The 19,088-nt window shown below is 34.5% G+C and overlaps 2 protein-coding genes across 6 annotated transcripts in view; one reads left to right on the top strand and one right to left on the bottom strand.

Annotated features, from left to right (window-relative positions):
• The window catches only part of Ide (Insulin degrading metalloproteinase), a 42,612-nt gene continuing 23,524 nt past the window's right edge, over positions 1-19,088 (bottom strand). The window contains exons 1-14 of one of the 5 annotated variants that reach the window (XM_076799181.1): positions 11,752-11,925; positions 10,742-10,941; positions 10,145-10,642; positions 9,699-9,901; positions 9,370-9,618; positions 6,044-6,433; positions 5,857-5,966; positions 5,588-5,732; positions 4,715-4,825; positions 4,512-4,632; positions 4,207-4,413; positions 1,735-2,027; positions 441-650; positions 1-365 (exon numbers count right to left, since the gene is read on the bottom strand). In XM_076799181.1, the coding sequence (XP_076655296.1) occupies positions 123-365; positions 441-650; positions 1,735-2,027; positions 4,207-4,413; positions 4,512-4,632; positions 4,715-4,825; positions 5,588-5,732; positions 5,857-5,966; positions 6,044-6,433; positions 9,370-9,618; positions 9,699-9,901; positions 10,145-10,642; positions 10,742-10,941; positions 11,752-11,819 (3,048 nt within the window). In that variant the 5' untranslated portion in view covers positions 11,820-11,925 and the 3' untranslated portion in view covers positions 1-122. Of the gene's footprint in view, positions 366-440; positions 651-1,117; positions 1,519-1,660; positions 2,028-4,206; positions 4,414-4,511; positions 4,633-4,714; positions 4,826-5,587; positions 5,733-5,856; positions 5,967-6,043; positions 6,434-9,369; positions 9,619-9,698; positions 9,902-10,144; positions 10,643-10,741; positions 10,942-11,206; positions 11,612-11,751; positions 11,939-19,088 lie in introns of those variants that run through there. The other 4 variants (XM_076799182.1, XM_076799183.1, XM_076799184.1 and 1 more) reach the window with 4 other exon arrangements.
• LOC143360282 (cell division cycle 5-like protein) lies at positions 14,494-17,803 on the top strand. The gene is made up of 10 exons (XM_076798991.1): positions 14,494-14,620; positions 14,704-14,969; positions 15,048-15,178; positions 15,246-15,748; positions 15,823-15,997; positions 16,068-16,502; positions 16,583-16,701; positions 16,778-16,936; positions 17,017-17,298; positions 17,387-17,803. Exons 1-10 carry the CDS (start codon positions 14,576-14,578, stop codon positions 17,600-17,602), a joined length of 2,331 nt encoding a protein of 776 aa, XP_076655106.1. The 5' UTR covers positions 14,494-14,575; the 3' UTR covers positions 17,603-17,803.

Below are 19,088 nucleotides of genomic sequence, written 5' to 3'. Positions count from 1 at the left end.
CACCGTTTGGTAAGAGAAATGTGTTAGACTGCCCGGCATTTACCTCAAAAAAATTGAAAGAGCGAGCATCGTATTCTTTTAAACTACAATTTCTAACATACAATTGCAATTTTAAAAAATTTTTACAATTTCGACCATTGTACTCCCCTTCTTGTTATATTATTAAAGGGCGTCAATAATGGGTGCAATGACTGACTAGTTCTGAATGCCATAATGTCAGTTATCTTCTTGTAATCGTAAGAATCTATTGTTGAATCATTCGATTCGGTATTTTTGTCTTCATCCTTTTTCATTGCATCTGGATTCTCTGCAGTTGAAATTATGTGTACTGAAAATTTATGCTGAATATCGCGTTGAAGCATTTTCTAGAAATAATGTACATTTTAATTGAAGACAATTTGCAAAAGTATTACAATGTATAATATGATTTTGATATATACCTCGAAGAACTGTACTATTTCGGTTTGTTTTATCGTTCTCAAATATGCAACCTCGATGTTTGCTCGATCAAAATTGTATCGTTGCGTCAAAATTTCATTCAAAAAGATAGTAGTTAAGGTATTCATCAGTTTTGGTTTTTCCAGACGTTTTGCTGCCAATGACTCTTTATGTCTATTAAATTCTTCATCTGACATTTTCGATATATTCTCCTAAAGTTATTTTTTACATTGTTATATAAAAATTCGTTAATAATTTATGTGTATAATAGCTTTTAGATTATAATCACTAAATTTTATAACAACAGCTACAACAAGAATTATGAAATGAAAAAGAAAAAGGTAATAAAACAGTGGTAACTGTTGTAATGTATGTATATTCAACTAAAGTATAATATAAAAGATACCTGATTGAATAAGAATGATTCGAGATAAGATAAAATTACAAAATCTCTAGTGTTAAGAATAATAGAAATGATGATAATTATTTGGAACAGGAGTGACCTCGCCGACTTCAATGACCTTGAAATATGTTGTCAAGGTTATCACTCTGAAATACTGTTAGGATGACTATAGGAAACTCCGCCTTTTCCCAATTACCGAATTCATCCTTTAGGGCGTGGGGCTCCAACCCTCCCCAAGAAATCTTACCCAGACTCAGTGTCGCCAGACATTTTGACACATGCACGCCAGAGACGAAATGCGTCACGTGACTCGGCCATAGCAGAAGCATGGGGTTGCTCGCTGCCAGGAAGTGACATCATAGAAGGGGTAAAGTAGAGTGGGAGACAAGTCTTAATCTAACGACACTGCTCAGACTCAACCAAAATTCGTTTAAAAGCTGTAATAATCTAGAAACGGGGTCCGATTTTTATGAGCTTCAAATATGTTATGTGGGATGTCATTCTGAGCAACTTTTCACTGTACTTGTTACCACCGCTCGATTTCAGTTTACGAGATATTTGCAAAAGATTGCTAGGTCCACTACAGCGAACTTTTACATGAATTTTGGTTAGGTCAATGTTAGTTTTTTTGGGAAAAGGGTGTAGGGGAATGGGCAGAACCCCCCTCCCCTCCCGCTCTAAAGCACGTGTTTGGTCAATTGGAAAGGACAGAAATCGCTGTAGTGGGTAGTGCGTATTTTTTTGTAAACATCTTGTGAACTAAAGCCGAGTGGCGGTAAAATGTACAGGAAAAAGGTTGTTCAGAATGATGTCCTTCACAACTTATTTCAAGGTCTTTGAAATTGGTGAAGTCGCTCCTTATTTAAAATATTTATCGAAATTGTACTACTAACCAGCATGTTTTTCAAAAATGCATCAATTCTTTGTTCAACATACATTGGATGCCTGTCACTTTGAACTACTATTCTTAAGCCTTGTACACTCTCTGACCTTCGTACACCACTAAATACAATGTATCCCAACTGTTCCTTAGTTCTTAATGTATTAAAACATGGCTCTGAGATAATTTGTGCCAAGAGCTCAAGTAACATATTCGATTCTGTCGATTGTAAACCAATTTGATAATAAACTTCTGTGCACGAGTTCCTATGGAATTTATTTTCTACTTCAAACAAAAAATGACAACCTAAAAATAAAACATAACACAAATATTATTCACCTAAAAATATAACAATAACATAATTACAATAATATTCAATCGATGCACGTTAGTATTATTAACCTTATACAATAGAATAACATATTGAAAATTTCATATTTTATAGCTAGAGTTATCAGACGGCGGAGGCATTGGCTTGGACAATTCTAGATTTTTATTTATATTTGAGGCTGTGTCCAATTTTTGAATGGGCGTATGAAAAAATGAAAAAATGATGAACTATGAATTGTAAGAAGTTAATAAACGGTATACAAAATTTTAGAAATGCTTTTCGTGGACTAAATGGTATTTTCGAGCGAAATAGGCTTTCTTGACATTTGAAATCAATTTTTCATGAAATAGATTATCGATTATTAGATTTCTAAAGCATAACAACTCTAAACTATGGGAAACCATTATTTGATTTATATTATGTGATTTATATATAAATCTGTCGAAGCTGAATAGCTAAATTCTTGCCTTGAATAAACTTTATTGAATTTCATAAACGTAATTAAACTTGAAAAAACAATAATACTTCTTCATGAACTACATTATAATAGCGACATGCACCGGGTACCGAGTGGGGGAAGCCAGCCAAAATACTCGCTGTCCTGACAACTGCACACTGTACAGTCTCGTATGTGCGAGTGAGTATATACCTAGTTAGCCAAATACTGTGTCTGCCAAATTTTGTGTAATGTTTATATCACACTTTGCAAGCAAAAGACTTGTCCATTTGGCACCAAACCCTGCTTCTAGCAGAATTTGGTCCCTATTTTGTACGAATTTGGCACCAAAACTTACCGACAAATTCCTGCATATTTACATATTTGCATATGAGTGCAAAATTTGCAGGCAAAATTCCATGTCAAATTGTGGCCAAACCTTGACTTCGTTATAGAGGACAGGTCGGTCGCACTAAGAAAGGACCCTTCTTTTATTGTTTAATGTGGAATTAGGTTTAATGCCTTTACACACGACTCCCCAGGGTCATCGCAACCCCGGAGAAGTGTGGGACTCACCGGCGATCGTCCAAAATTTAATTTGGACGATGTGCAGGCTGTTCCTACCTACTAAAACTTCTCCTTCCACTGGCATCTCCAATACACGTTTGATCAGCCCGGTAATATCCGGAGATTTTATTTCGTACTGATCTGTTCAACGTCTGACTAAGAGCGGACCTTAACATTGCTCTAGAAGTAAATATCGGGCAAAATCAGATTAAACCTTGTTGTGGAAGGGAAAAACGGAATTTTATTTAAACTTTTAAATTATATAATTTGAAGTTTCACGTATTTTCAGTAATTTAATTCCGTTTTCCCTCCTGCTGAAAGGTTTACTCCGATTTTGCCTGATATTTGCTCTTAGAGTAAGGTTAGGTCCGCTCTTAGTACGACTGACCTGCTTTCTACAACGAAACCAAGGTTTGGCCTCAATTCGGCATCGAACTTTGGCTGCAAACTTTGCACTCAAATACCGAGCCCAATGCGGAAACAGATACATAGATGCGGAATTTGTAGACAAATTTTGGTGCCAAATTCATAGTTTACTGGATAGTTAGTATTCCATTACCAAGCAGTTAATGATGGAAAAATTTGTAATAACATCCTTTCATTAATATTATTGTTAAAAATGGACCAATTTACCAGTCTTCAGAACACATTTTGTTTCATGAGACGTGTTGTTTTACTTTTATTCACAAATGAAGCCAGGAATTTTCTTTGCTTTAGTAAAGGGTTGCTGGTGAATATGGTATCAAAATAAATGTACTAAAACAATACTGCAAAACATCAATAATATTTAATGTTTTGGGAATATAGTTTATTAACTCTTTAAACAACCAAATGTTTAAAATAAAAATATAAAAATGAATTAAAAATTTAATTGTATCTATATTCAGTTTGTAAAAGATGAATCATGGGTCTTGAGCTATTTTGCAATAAGCAAATTTTGAAAAATACTTTGCTCTTTAGTCCACCATAAAATTGGTTAATACTGACCCAGCATTCGAAAACTGATTATGGTGTTTATATAAACAAAAATTTCAAATTTTACATCGCCACATTTTATCTCCACTCAATTAAATGTCTACGATTCAATGGTTAAACGAAAGTTGCTTATATGAAGACTAAAAACTAGTTTATACGTACATCTCTTTACTTACCATCTTCCAATCGAATTTCGCGATACGAAATCATGTGTCTTGGCAAGAGTGGTATTACGTGAGGAACTGCACTTGTTAATTTTGATTCTATTAACTTAGCTGTTTCTATAGCTTCTGATTTTGTGACATTGCCATGTATTAAACACTCTATGTGTACTTTGCTTAAAAATTGTGGAATGAATTGTTGCAACCTTTCAACTGTTAATTCTGCATAGTAACATAATATTAGAAGAATATTTTTTCTAAATTAATCAGAATTGATTATATTCGTCAGTTTCTAAATTTTTTAGTTATTGTGTACTCACGAGAAGTTGCTTTTAACAATTCATCTTTCATCCAAGCGTGTTCTGATAACAAAACGTTCAGGTAATAAACTGTGTGTGCAATTGGTTGATCTTTTTCAAAGTTTTTTATGCTTCTGATATACTAAAATTCGTAAACATCTAAGTAAAAATAATCATTATGTATCATATTGTCTATAATCAATATAAAATTCAGTAATACATACACTTTCTTTCAAAACTTCAAACCTCCTTGGATCAACCTTAAAATTGACCACTTTATTCAGAATTTCTTCTAATAATACATGCTGTTTATCATCATATCCACGAATTACTATCTGAAAAAAGTATACATTACAGAAATAATAAATATATAAATAGTATATAAATACATACCCAGTTAGCTAAATTCTATTTGGAGCAAATTTTGCAAAATGTTTGTATCACATTTTGCAAGCAAAAGACTTGTCCATTTGGTAACAAACCCTGCTTGGAGCAGAATTTGGTCCCTATTTTGTATGAATTTGGTAACAAAACTATCGAAAAATTCCTAGCCAAATGCGGAAACAGATCGATTGGAATATGAGTGCAAAGTTTTCAGACAAAATTCCTTTCCAAATTGGAGCCAAACATTGGCTACGTTATAGATCGGTCGCACTAAGAGCAGACCTAACATTGGGTTTTCCCTCCTGCAGAAAGGTTTACTCCGATTTTGCCCGATATTTGCTCTTAGTCAAGGTTAGGACCGCTCTTAGTGCGATCGATCTGCACTCTATAACGAAGCCAAGGTTTGGCTCCAATTTGGCAAGGAATTTTGCCTGCAAACTCTGCACTCATATTCCAATCCATCTGTTTCCGCGTTTGACTAGGAATTTGTCGATAAGTTTTGGTGTCAAATTCATATAAAATAGAGACCAAATTCTGCTACAAGCAGGGTTTGGTACCAAATGGACAAGTCTTTTGCTCGCAAAGTATGATATAAACATTGCGCAAAATTTGCTCGAAACAGCATTTTGCTAACTGAGAAATAAAAATTTCATAACATGTACAGTATATAGTGTTAATATTGTGAAGAAACTCGTAATTGAATTTATACTCACTGTTATTCCATAGTGGTTATTAGTAGTTTCAAATTTGAGACATGCCAAATCTGCAGCATATGCATATTCATTTGAAGCATCACGAAGTAATTGCACAAACATGGAAGTTAAATTATAGCTAAGAGGATCTAGGTATGCCAATGGGCTGTAAAATGAATACTCAAATATAATGCGTTTAAATGATAAATATACAGAAATACTCGTTTGTTTATCAGTCTGGAACAGATTCATCAAATTCTATACATGTATTATTTTTCTTTGTACTTTACCTGGCAAGATCTATATACAATTTAGCCTTAGGTACAAGGTATTCATCGTCTTGTTTAAACCACAATCTCATTAATGGAGTGTCTTCAATGATTACAGGAAATTTAGTTACCTAAAAAATAGAACTAAATAAGTAATTGTGCAATACATAACTAACGAATATCTAACATTTTTGTAATTTTTAGTTACATTTTCTGCTGGCTTGATATCGAATCGTTTTGGTATAAATTCATTTTTTGGTGGTAATTTAAGGTCTGGGTTGCAACCAGCATTACTCCATTTGTCAATTATGCTTTCTGGTATTTTCTCTTTTTTAAATTTAGTACCATACCATTTTTCAGTTTCGTTACATATATTTTCGTATAATTGACCTATAACGTGAATTCTTACTTTTTCTGGCACTAAATATTTCATAACCGATTCAATTAAGTCAGGATCCCATGACATGAAAAGATTTTCTGCCACCAAAACTTCTTCCATTGGATATTCTTGCAAACAATATACCAATTCAAGGACATACTTTAGTGGTGATTCCTTTTCTTTGAATCGAAAATTCATATCGGCAATGTCTCTATATTCCTTTAATAAAAAGTAATACTAAATAATGATTAACATTAATAAACTTTAAATTAATAGGTATGCTACGAAGACGAAGACATATACTAATTGGGTAAATTGATTATACAATTTAGAAATATATGATGTGATGAGACATCTAAAACAAACAAATTAGAAATATATGATGCCATGAATCTTTCTTGTGATTGACATTGTACTTCAGTAACTTCATAAAAAGTGATCTCTTACATCCTTTCGAAAAAAGAAAGCTTGTTTTGCCATACCGAATCTACTATGTCATAAATGTTGTATACAGGGTGGTCCACGCAATTGTTTCAAGTCATAACTCCGTTATTATTGCATTTACGAAAAAATGATAAAGGAGAAAGATAAATGGTTCGAAGAGCACTACATCTGTAGGCCTTTAAATTTTTTTTTAGATGCAGCAGTGCATGTGCAATTAACAATTGCATCATTTCTTTAAATAGAAATGCATATTTTTTTTTGCACAGATCGATTCTTCCGTTCATTCTACGAAAAAAATGATTAGGGTACCATGGCAAAAAATTATTAGATCTCGAGATATTTTCAAAAAATGTCTTTATTGAAGAAGATACTCAAACACTTCATGACTATGTTATAAAGGTAAACAACCTTTCGACATTGTTATCATAACAGAAACCGATTTGTACGAGTAAGCATTTCATCATTCAGTAGCAATTCACGTATCGTAACTCGAGTACGAAAACTAAAATTTTGAAAAGTGTAGCTGTATTTCACTAAATAGAAGAAAATGTATGACATTTTTTAAAAATATCTCGAGATCTAATAATTTTTTTGCCATGCTACCCTAATCATTTTTTACGTAGAATGAACGGAAGAATCGATCTGTGCAAAAAAAATATGCATTTCTATTTAAAGAAATGATGCAATTGTTAATTGCACATGCACTGCTGCATCCAAAAAAATTTAAAGACCTACAGAAGTAGTGCTCTTCGAACCATTTATCTTTCTCCTTTATCATTTTTTCGTAAATGCAATAATAACGGAATTATGACTTGAAACAATTGCGTGGACCACCCTGTATATACAGGGTGGCCCACATAACTCTGAACAGCTCGATATCTCGAAAACTATGCCATCGATTTTAAAGTTCTTAGTCTTAAATTGCATGGAACTGAAGGGCCTTTCTGACTACATAAACGTGAAGTGGCCTCCCATCCCTTTTAACGGGGGAGGGGTGGTACCTTTATAATTTTAAATGGAACCCCCTATAAAATGTTACATATTTAGATTCTACAGGAAAAAACAAGTCAATTTTGTCTGAAACATTTTTTTGTCAGATACTTCCATGATGAGATATAACAGTTTGAAGTTTCGAGTTGTAGGTACTTGAAGCGCTCGGAAATAGCGTTATGGAATTATACGCGCTTGAGTCCTTTGCTTATTCATGAAGAAACACAAACAATAATATTTACAATTCTTGAGTTTGACTCACTTATCTATGAAAACGTTTTCAGTTTAGAGCTGTTATTCAAGCAGTAACATTGTGATTATGGCTACTTTTGACACAGAAGTGAATATGTTAATAACGTTAGGTGTTTTTTGAACGTTATGGGATCAAAAAATGTCATGCAACATTTCATAATTTAGAAAAGCGGCTTCGCGAGCACGGTGAATTGTGTAAAAAAACTCGAAATAAACCTAAAGCTGTCACTAATGAAAATAATAGTGCCAGTATTCTTGCTGCAATTACATTAAATCCTCATATTAGTCAACGTACACTTGCACAAACATCACATATTAGTCGTTCATCAATTCAACGAATTTTGAAACGGCAAAAGTATCATCCATATCACATGGTTTTATCACAAGAGCTTTCGATAGCAGATTACGATCACCGCGTAAGATTTTGTGAGTGGCTGCAGGGTGTTGTGGAAAATGACTTTTTGTGCAAAATACTTTTTTCCGATGAGGCCACTTTTATGAATTCAGGGCATGTAAATAGACATAATCTGCATTATTGGGCCGTGAAAAACCCAAATTGGATGCGATGTGTTCCCTTTCAACATCGATGGTCTTTAAATGTTTGGTGTGGCCTAATAGGAGATTTTCTGATTGGACCTTATTTTTTTTAAGAAACTGTAACATCTGCAAGTTATTGTGATTTCTTAAAAAATCATTTGCCTGCGCTTTTGGAAGATGTGCCACTACACGTTAGAAGAGAAATGTGGTTCCAACAAGACGGCGCTCCTCCACATTTTGCAATCATCACCAGGCAATTTTTGAACGAAAAATTTGGGAACAAATGGATAGGTCGTGGGGGACCTCGTCAATGGCCTCCTCGATCCCCCGATCTAACACCATTAGATTTTTTCTTATGGGGATATGTAAAGGACAAAGTTATGTTTGAACCACCGACGACAAAAGAGGATATGAAACAAAGAATGCGTGACGCTTGCGCTTCAGTGACTCCCGAAATGTTAAAAAATGTTAGAACAACTTTGATTGTAAATATTATTGTTTGTGTTTCTTCATGAATAAGCAAAGGACTCAAGCGCGTATAATTCCATAACGCTATTTCCGAGCGCTTCAAGTACCTACAACTCGAAACTTCAAACTGTTATATCTCATCATGGAAGTATCTGACAAAAAAATGTTTCAGACAAAATTGACTTGTTTTTTCCTGTAGAATCTAAATATGTAACATTTTATAGGGGGTTCCATTTAAAATTATAAAGGTACCTCCCCTCCCCCGTTAAAAGGGAAGGGAGGCCACTTCACGTTTATGTAGTCAGAAAGGCCCTTCAGTTCCATGCAATTTAAGACTAAGAACTTTAAAATCGATGGCATAGTTTTCGAGATATTGAGCTGTTCAGAGTTATGTGGGCCACCCTGTACACTTATGTGGTTTCACTAACTAAATCAAATAGATATTGTAATTTGTGTGTAATTACATTGTGTATCCATTCAACTGGTCCATGTTCCTTTAACATATTAATATATTGGAAAGTCAGAAGAATGATAGCATCAACATGCTGTATACCTTCCTCTGTTAAATCAACAATAACGTGAAAGAAGTTAAAAGTTCTGGCAGATGATCGTTTGCCTGACACAACTGCATTACACCATCCATTTGCTTTCAATGCGGATATTAACGATCCTTTTCCTTCGTGTCCTAATAAATATGCAAGATAATGTGCTGGCTGGAAGAAAAATATCACAAATGAATCTTTATTAAATAACGAAAAAAATAGTAAAGTATATGTAAAAATATAATTATTACTGCAGATTTGTAATGATCTCGTAAATCAGGCAAAGGAAATGTAATATTTAAACTTCTTGTATTTTTGATTGGCACAATGTACCATTTGGTTTGGTAATCTTCTTCGCTAAAAGGATGTTCCAACCAAACAGGTATTTCAATTTCCTTATTTTTCACTTGTGAAAACAATTTTACCGTCATTTCTTCAAGTTCATCTAAACTTTCTAAATGTATAATGAATTTTTCGTAACAATATACATTTCAATATACAGGGTGAGACAGTAAAAACTTCCATTTGAAGTAATCTGTTTTTCTTTTCACAAGCCTCTTTCAATAAAATGTATAAGACGTATAAAATCTTTTTCAATGAAATAAATGAAATAATGTTATTTCAGGTGGAAGTCTTTATTGACATATCTCATATAATATAAAGTATAACGATTACTGTAGTAACATATTATTCTTACCTTTCCCAAGTACACATAATGACATTGCATTAGCCGAATAATAAGTTTCATGAAACTCAAGTAATTTTTCTCTTACATTTATGTTCTTTTGCTTTGGTATGGTCTCCAATGTTTGTCTGTTTCCACAACCAAATTTTGAAAAAGGATGATTTGGAGTTGCAGATGATCTTTCTACTTGATTAGCACGCCAAGTATCATTTGTTGCATTTGATTCATATTCTAGATGAATAGCATTTAATTCTAGTTCTGTTAAAGTTTCTGTAAAAAGTGGTGCTATAAAAAACTGGACAAAACGATCTAATGCCCCTTCTAAGTAATCTGAATGTACATTAAAGAAATAAGCAGTATGATCCATATCTGTTACAGCATTACATGAACCGCTGTGTTGCGATAAAAATATATTATATTCATTGTTGTGATACTTTTCAGTTCCTAAGAACAACATATGTTCACAAAAATGTGCTAAACCCTGTAAATCATCTGGATCACTTAAATGTCCTAAAAACAGTATTATAATATTATTAACATAATGTCATGCACAATTCTATTTAAAAATCCCATTTCTAAATTTAATAAAAAAATTTGATTCAACGTTACCAATATTTACATCTAAAGCAGCTGCACTTTTATCAGTTGTTGGATTACTAATAAGTAAAATTTTCATTTTATTTGTTAGTAATAAACCCCTATATTCTCTTGTATCATTCGGTGATTTAATAATATTATCATATCGCTTTTCTACAAAATTTTGTGATGCCATATTTGTTGTTGATGATTTTATGTCAGACGCTTTATACCTGTAAAAATAAGAATATAAAATTTAACTTAAGTAAATACACATATTCTTCATTTTCTACATATAATTTGAAGATAATACGAAGACACGAATTAATTTTTCTTTGTCAACATTGGAACATTTGTTTAAAAATTTTTTATTATGACATAAATGTAGATACCATAGCTTGCACTTTATCAAAAACTCTTCAAATTTATATAAATTCTATAAAAATGTTTAACTTGTTTTTTTTATTTTCCCATAATTGTAAAATTTTATTAACTTACTTCATTTAAATATACGAAAGAATCTTCTGTCAACAAAAACTTTAGTTTATGTATATATTTTCTGTAATGACCGATTTGTATACAAGCATTGGATCTTTAAATCGTATACAAATATGAAGCAACTTAAAAATGTTATTTATTATGTAGAGTAGACGAACGTGTTGTTAGGTTATATATTGTACGAGTACATAGAACGTATTTAGTAGTAATTCTATGTTTTACCAATTTGGTTTCTGTGGGTAACGAAATAATTTTAATGTTTTGGATTGTTATGTACACATACATACGCATACATAAATACATATATATATATATATATATATATATATATATATATATTATTTATTTTATGTGAGTAATATACATGATATACATTGATGATCAAATGAACTGTAAAAAATATACATAAACTACAAGCTTAGTATGATTTACGTGGTTACGTTTTTTCGATTGTTTCACGACCGATAAAGAATTCACTTGCATAGGTAGACCAAGGCGAAATTACACCAAACGTCTACGGCACCCTCTTTGAAATATTATCATACCTGCGAAATAATAATGACTGCACTGATACATAAGAGATGCGAGATCCACGTATGCATGTTGAAATCATTCTTATTGAATTGGTTTCTGCATTTTGTAAACATTATTCATAGTTTAATGTTTTGTTATTGTATTTGCTATTGTTGCGTTCAGATCCGATGGATCCTATATTTTTTAATTTAGGTTGGTGTCTATGGCCCTAACCATTTGAATCTGTTACGTATCCGTGTGGTGGTATTTAGGGATTTTGGCAGGTTCGGGTTCGGGTGCCTGTGGAGCGTTGAAGCACACTGTCACGGCCCTTTGTCACCAGATGAGGGAAGGGAGCATGAGTTGAAGGAAAAAGGTACCAGAGAGGATAGATATATCTGTATGTACTTTATAAATGTAACGTATACGCGAATAAATTAATTGTTCAGAACTGTATTGTTATTGTTAGAGGATGATATCATTTTGTTCCTATTACACTGTCCAACAAAATTAAACTTTTTTCGAGTTTTGCAATACCTGTTGGGTGATTCTTATACACTTTGTCATCCTAAAACCGAATCTGAAAGTAGAATTGCTCCATCACGCAACGTTTTCGAAAAATTTTGGTTTTTGTAAAAATGCCCGATTTTGATACGAAACGACGTGTTACGGAAAAACTAAACACGCGAGAAAGTTCAAATTTGAGTCAAGAGATAGAGGGGACTCTCCTCTACATATTCATATAGTCAATTATATTTTTATGTACTTCCTAATAGTTGTAAATGGTTGTTAAAGTTTGAAAATGTGCCGACGCGGGTACTTTGTTCGCTCTATTTTTGTATTTATGTGAAAAATCCTTTATCTAGCAGGAATTTACTATACAGGAATGCATTCTACAGACATTTCTGGTAAAGAAACCATTCACGAAAAGTATTTGGTTCCCTTAATGTACGAGAAGGATCAGAAAATGTTAATTGACAGCGTGTGCGCGACGCGTTCGCGCCAGACGGCCATTGCAGCCTTTTCGCGACTCGCCAGGGCCGTCGCTATGCGTAGTCGACGTTGGTACCACTCAAGTATGTCTTTGCTTACTATGCTTATTTAAATACATTTTTTTTTTGTCTTTTTGGGTGCCAATCATTACAAAAGATTATAAAAATATGAGTTATATTCACATTTCATTGTGGAAATGCTTAATAAAGAAAATTGAATGAAATGTGAATATAACTCGTATTTTTATAATCTTTTGTAATGATTGGCACCCAAAAAGACAAACAAAAATGTATTTTATTAAGCATAGTAAGCAAAGACATACTTGAGTGGTACCAACGTCGACTACGCATAGCGACGGCCCTGGCGAGTCGCGAAAAGGCTGCAATGGCCGTCTGGCGCGAACGCGTCGCGCACACGCTGTCAATTAACATTTTCTGATCCTTCTCGTACATTAAGGGAACCAAATACTTTTCGTGAATGGTTTCTTTACCAGAAATGTCTGTAGAATGCATTCCTGTATAGTAAATTCCTGCTAGATAAAGGATTTTTCACATAAATACAAAAATAGAGCGTACAAAGTACCCGCGTCGGCACATTTTCAAACTTTAACAACCATTTACAACTATTAGGAAGTACATAAAAATATAATTGACTATATGAATATGTAGAGGAGAGTCCCCTCTATCTCTTGACTCAAATTTGAACTTTCTCGCGTGTTTAGTTTTTCCGTAACACGTCGTTTCGTATCAAAATCGGGCATTTTTACAAAAACGAAAATTTTTCGAAAACGTTGCGTGATGGAGCAATTCTACTTTCAGATTCGGTTTTAGGATGACAAAGTGTATAAGAATCACCCAACAGGTATTGCAAAATTTTTTTGGTGTTGGACAGTGTAATTGTATATGTAATGTTAACATATAATAACAGACACGCTGCAACTTGTAATGAATATGGAACCTCGCATAACAACTGTCAATAAAATTTTTGTTGACAATCTTTTGAATATTTTTCCGTCCTTTTGAAAATTGTATTTGATAGCAGAACGTTCAAAGGAACCAACAACAGTTCATATAAATCAATTTCAAGATAAAAATAGCGCTAAATAGGTATTTCAATTTTTAACAACAATTATTATTATGTTTACTATCAATAAATAAAAGTTTATTTATATAAATTGAAAAAGCATTTATTTAGCTTTAAAATGGGTATAGAAACAGAAAGCTTTGTACTTAAACAGAGATGAAATATTCAGGTTGAATTAATCATGTAATATCTCGTTTCGTTTACTTTTCTAGAATTGCGACTGTAACTTGGAAAATAGCCGAAATACGCGTTGTGCATTACACGGCAGCAACAGTAAATTGGCAACTATGCGACGAATATTCTCCGATGTGGTTTGGCAACTACGCCTTCGATACCTGTGATTCAATATAATTCCTAAACTCACCACTCTAAATCGTAGAGGGCATACCAAAACCTCTGATTTTTTGAACGGTCGATATTTCAGAACATCGGACTCGAAGTCCCATAAGATGATAGGTCTATCCTTATACCTCGTCTGTGGTCTAACTAACCGTGTACTACCACCATAGATGAAAGTTTATGAGATTTCTTCAATGAGTAGTTCTTTAACTGACAGAGGAGAGGACGCTCTAATCATTTTTTTGGAGGGGCTACGTGCGTTTCCGTACCTTGCCGCAGCGCTAGCGTCGCCGGCACTAGCCGCGTGCGAGCGGCAAGAGCGAGTCGCCGTTCTAGACTCTGCGTGTTCGACGAGTCAAGGCGGATTTGCCTCACTCTTGTATCAGCCTTCTTGTACAATTGTTTGTTTTCTATCATACGACAATAAAAAATACATAAAAGATGCCGCGTATTATGATAAAGGGCGGTGTTTGGCGGAACACGGAGGTAAGAAGAAAACAATTTCTAATCTAGAATTTACATTTTGATTATAAAACATATTTCCTTCATTTGATGTGGTGTGTTTATAGGATGAAATCCTGAAAGCCGCTGTGATGAAATATGGCAAAAACCAATGGAGTAGGATTGCATCACTGTTGCATAGAAAATCTGCCAAACAATGTAAAGCACGATGGTTCGAATGGTTGGATCCAAGTATCAAGAAGACCGAATGGAGCAGAGAAGAAGACGAGAAGTTATTACATCTTGCTAAATTGATGCCGACACAATGGAGAACCATTGCACCAATTATCGGACGTACTGCAGCTCAATGTTTAGAGCGTTATGAATATTTACTGTAAGCTATCTATACAATCGTGGATAATTTTAGTAGAATTTAAATTCGCTATTGTATTCAATACGTTTTCTTTATCAGCGATCAAGCTCAGAAGAAAGAAGAAGGAGATGATGCAGCAGATGACCCTCGTAAACTCAAACCAGGAGAAATTGATCCAAATCCAGAAACAAAACCCGCTAGACCCGATCCTAAAGACATGGACGAAGATGGTAGAATCTATTTTATAAACCATTACTTCTTTTTCCATGTGAGATGTATAAAAGTGGTTATTTTTAGAATTGGAGATGCTGTCCGAGGCACGTGCTAGGCTTGCGAATACTCAGGGCAAAAAGGCAAAGCGTAAAGCCAGGGAGAAGCAACTGGAAGAAGCTCGCAGATTGGCTGCCCTACAAAAGCGCAGAGAATTGAGGGCTGCTGGTATTACGGTCGCGCAGAAAAATAAACGGAAACGCGGGGTTAATTACAACTCCGAAATTCCGTTCGAGAAGCGGCCTGCAACTGGATTCTACGATACGTTCAACGAGCATGTGGATCCACTGGCTATCGACTTCTCTAGAATGAGACAACAACATTTAGACGGGGAATTGAGGCAAGAGAAGGAAGAAATGGAACGTAGGATAGACAAGCAAAAATTAAAACAGCGCAAAGAGAATGATATTCCAATGGGAATGCTTAATAATGAGGAGCCGATAAAGAAAAGAAGTAAACTGGTTCTGCCAGAGCCACAGATATCTGACCAAGAATTACAACAAGTTGTTAAGCTTGGAAGAGCGTCAGAGGTATAGTCTAAAATTACACATGCACTTGAACTTATGAAGTGTACAGCTATTTAAATGTCGGCCTTTTATAACAGGTAGCCCGTGAAGTTGCGACTGAAAGTGGAATAACATTATCGGACAGTTTACTGGCCGATTATTCTTTACCGACAAACGCGGCTGTAACTCCTCGTACTCCAGCTGCTACAGATAGAATTCTTCAAGAAGCCCAGAACGTTATGGCTCTTACTCATGTTGATACTCCACTGAAAGGTGCGTGAGGTGTTTTATCCGAAGATGATACACGTTGAAGATACTAACGCTTTGACTTTTTCATTTATAGGCGGGCTAAATACTCCGTTAACGAATTCGGACTTCACCGGTGTCGTCCCTACTACAAACGCCGTGGCGACTCCGAACACAATTTTGGCTACACCTTTCCGTTCGCAACGCAGCGACGGGACTCCGGCGAATTCGTTCAACACACCGACGTCTATACGAACGCAAAACGGAGTTTTGGCTACCACGCCTGTCCGCGACAAGCTCAGCATCAATCCGGACGAAAATCTGGATGGATCGGAAACACCATTGATTCAGAAACAAGTTAAAGAACAATTGCGCGCCGGACTCAGCTCTCTTCCAACGCCGCGCAACGATTACGAGATAGTAGTCCCCGAAGGGGAAACGAGAGATGAAAATGCATCCACACCTGCAACCGAAATCGTTGAAGATCAAGCTGACATAGATGCCAGGCAACAGCAAGAATTAATGGAGCAGAGTGCGTAACGATATGGATGGAAACACTTTCGTATCTAATACAAAATAGTTTGTTCGGAATGATTGTATTATACTTTGCAGGGAAGAGGGAACTGTCGCGTAGATCGCAAGTCATACAGCGAGACTTGCCACGGCCGATTGACGTGAACATGAACATTTTGAGGCCGTTTGTGGATACTTCGTTGACAGACTTACAAAGAGTGCGGTCACATAGAATTTATTATTGTCTAATATAGGTGCTATACAGAGTTATTGTTAATGGGTATTTGATTTTAGGCCGAGGAGCTGATTAAAAGAGAAATGATCACGATGATGCAATACGATTCACTGCAGAATCCATTTCAACAGAATCGTAAAGGTGCCTCGAGTTCGGTAGCCCAAGCGTATTTAGAACAGCATCCGTACATTAATTTTGAGGAAGAAGAGCTTACTTCTGTAAGTGTAGAAGTACAGGGTGCTCCATTTGAAGTTTTAGGAAAAAATATTTTTAATTATTAAACACGTATCCGATTTAGGCGAAGAAACTCTTGATCGACGAGATGTCGGTTGTGAAGGAAGGTATGGCGCACGGAGAGCTTAGTTTGGATTCCTACACGACTGTGTGGGAGGAATGCTTGTCCCAGATTTTGTATCTGGAAACTCAGAAACGTTATACGCGAGCAACGCTGGCTTCAAAGAAAGACCGAGTGGAAGCATGCGAGAGAAAATTAGAAGAAAATCGGATGCACATGACTGGGGAAGCCAAGCGAGCCGCCAGAATGGAAAAGAAATTGAAAGTTCTCACTGGAGGGTATCAGGTATTCAGACTCGTGTTGCTATAAAAAATTAGAATTAAATGTCAATATCAAATTTAGTTGCTCACTCGTATAATTTTCCAAATTATAGACTAGAGCACAAGTATTAACGAAACAGCTACACGATTTGTGGGAGCAAATAGAGCAGGCGCATCTAGAACTTTCGACGTTTACATTCTTGCAAACGCAGGAAGAAGCGGCGGTGCCAAGACGAGTGAATGCACTTATGGAAGACGTTAACAGACAAAGAGAGCGAGAACGCGTGTTGCAAGTACGATACGCGCAATTACAAGATCAGTTGCAATAATGTTAAATACATATATAATATAATGACTGTACTTGCCAGAAAGTATATATAATAATTTTATATAATAATTTTATATAAATAAAAGCAATTGTGCATGACTGACGATTCAGTATTTCTGGACTGAACAAATTTAATGTGAATATAATTTATTGTACGCAAAAAGTTAATTAAAATAGTATAGCTGTTAAGTGAAGAAAAGTATAAAAAATAAATCTTGAAACCAACTTTTACTTCAGCATTATTGTTCATTTTAAACTGAACCACTGATTTGGTAAAATTCATTATTACCTTTAAGTAGTAACTGTTCATTTCGTTTGGTTTTCGTAGAAAAAGTGAAGTATAATCTATATTAAATTACTTGCTTTATTTAAATGAGTAGAAACGGATTTGTATATAAAATATATTATGTTCCTATAACTTTAAGTAATCGTATAATTAATAGCAAATATACCTTAGGTCTGAATAAAATTATTTATTCGACAAAGATACTTTTTTTATTCGAACCTTCGAATAACGAATAAAGTTAAAGTATCTTTTATTGGAATCGTTATTTAAATAATTTGTTATCTAAATAGTACCCAACTATGTCTGGAAGTAGCGCATTCGATTCCCGGTTCAGCGAGGCGCACATTTTGCTATAACTTTTGAACTAAAAAAGATATCAAAGTGAAATTTAAACTGAAAAAATTAAAAAGAATCGGGTTTAATGGTATTTACTGAAATATATTTTGTATTTTTAAATAATTCTTTTTGTTTTTTAAATTTAATTACCCTGAAAAAATGTTCAAAACTAGTTATTATAAATATTGTTGTTCAATCTTTTATCAATCCCAAATAATTAAATTTATTAGAATATATACGCTGCAAATGAAAAGCAATATCAGAAGTAGATTGAACAGGTAGCTATTAAATAGTCAAATGAAATTAGTGATATCAACGTCGTATTTTATATTAAATTTAAACTACGTTCTTACTTTTGGCTAATATTGAACTAATTTAATGTCTTATAATTATGTTATTACACTGTTGTAGTTGTAATTGCACAGGGAAGAAGACTGATGTAGTAGAAAGAACAAGAAAAAAGTGTTTAACGAAAAAAAAAATCATTCCATGCGGGATTCGATCCGGGACCAAAATATTCTCAGCCGGAGACGTTACGTTATTATTATTATTATTACATTACGTCTCCTTCGATGCACTCGCGTAACAGCCGTAATGGAATTAAGAGGAAACAACATTCTTTTGTCTCATTCATCATATGAATCCTCGACATGAGATTTAAAATTATATCAGCAACAGCGCCATTGCAGAATATCGGTTCCACAATATTAGTTCTGAATGATACGGTAGGATGTGACACGGAATGGTACGGGGGCACTAGACAGCTCTAGAGCCCCCCGAGCATGAGACAGACAAATACATTGGGTGATTGGTCTACTCCTATACCTCGTCTGTGTCGCTACCTAAATAGAACATTTGCTCGTGA

The sequence above is a fragment of the Halictus rubicundus genome, chromosome 13 (assembly GCF_050948215.1).
Source record: "Halictus rubicundus isolate RS-2024b chromosome 13, iyHalRubi1_principal, whole genome shotgun sequence".
In the NCBI taxonomy this organism is placed as follows: Eukaryota; Metazoa; Arthropoda; class Insecta; order Hymenoptera; family Halictidae; genus Halictus; species Halictus rubicundus.
Note: the sequence above shows the minus strand (reverse complement) of the source record. Positions and strands in the feature narration are given on the sequence as shown.

Excerpts from the sequence above, each read along its gene's own strand:
- LOC143360282 (XM_076798991.1), top strand. The coding sequence starts at position 14,576 with ATGCCGCGTATTATGATAAAGGGCGGTGTTTGGCGGAACACGGAG. Across the intron at positions 14,970-15,047 it reads GAGCGTTATGAATATTTACT|CGATCAAGCTCAGAAGAAAG; the intron begins GTAAGCTATCTA and ends TTTCTTTATCAG. Across the intron at positions 16,503-16,582 it reads GCAAGAATTAATGGAGCAGA|GGAAGAGGGAACTGTCGCGT; the intron begins GTGCGTAACGAT and ends TATACTTTGCAG.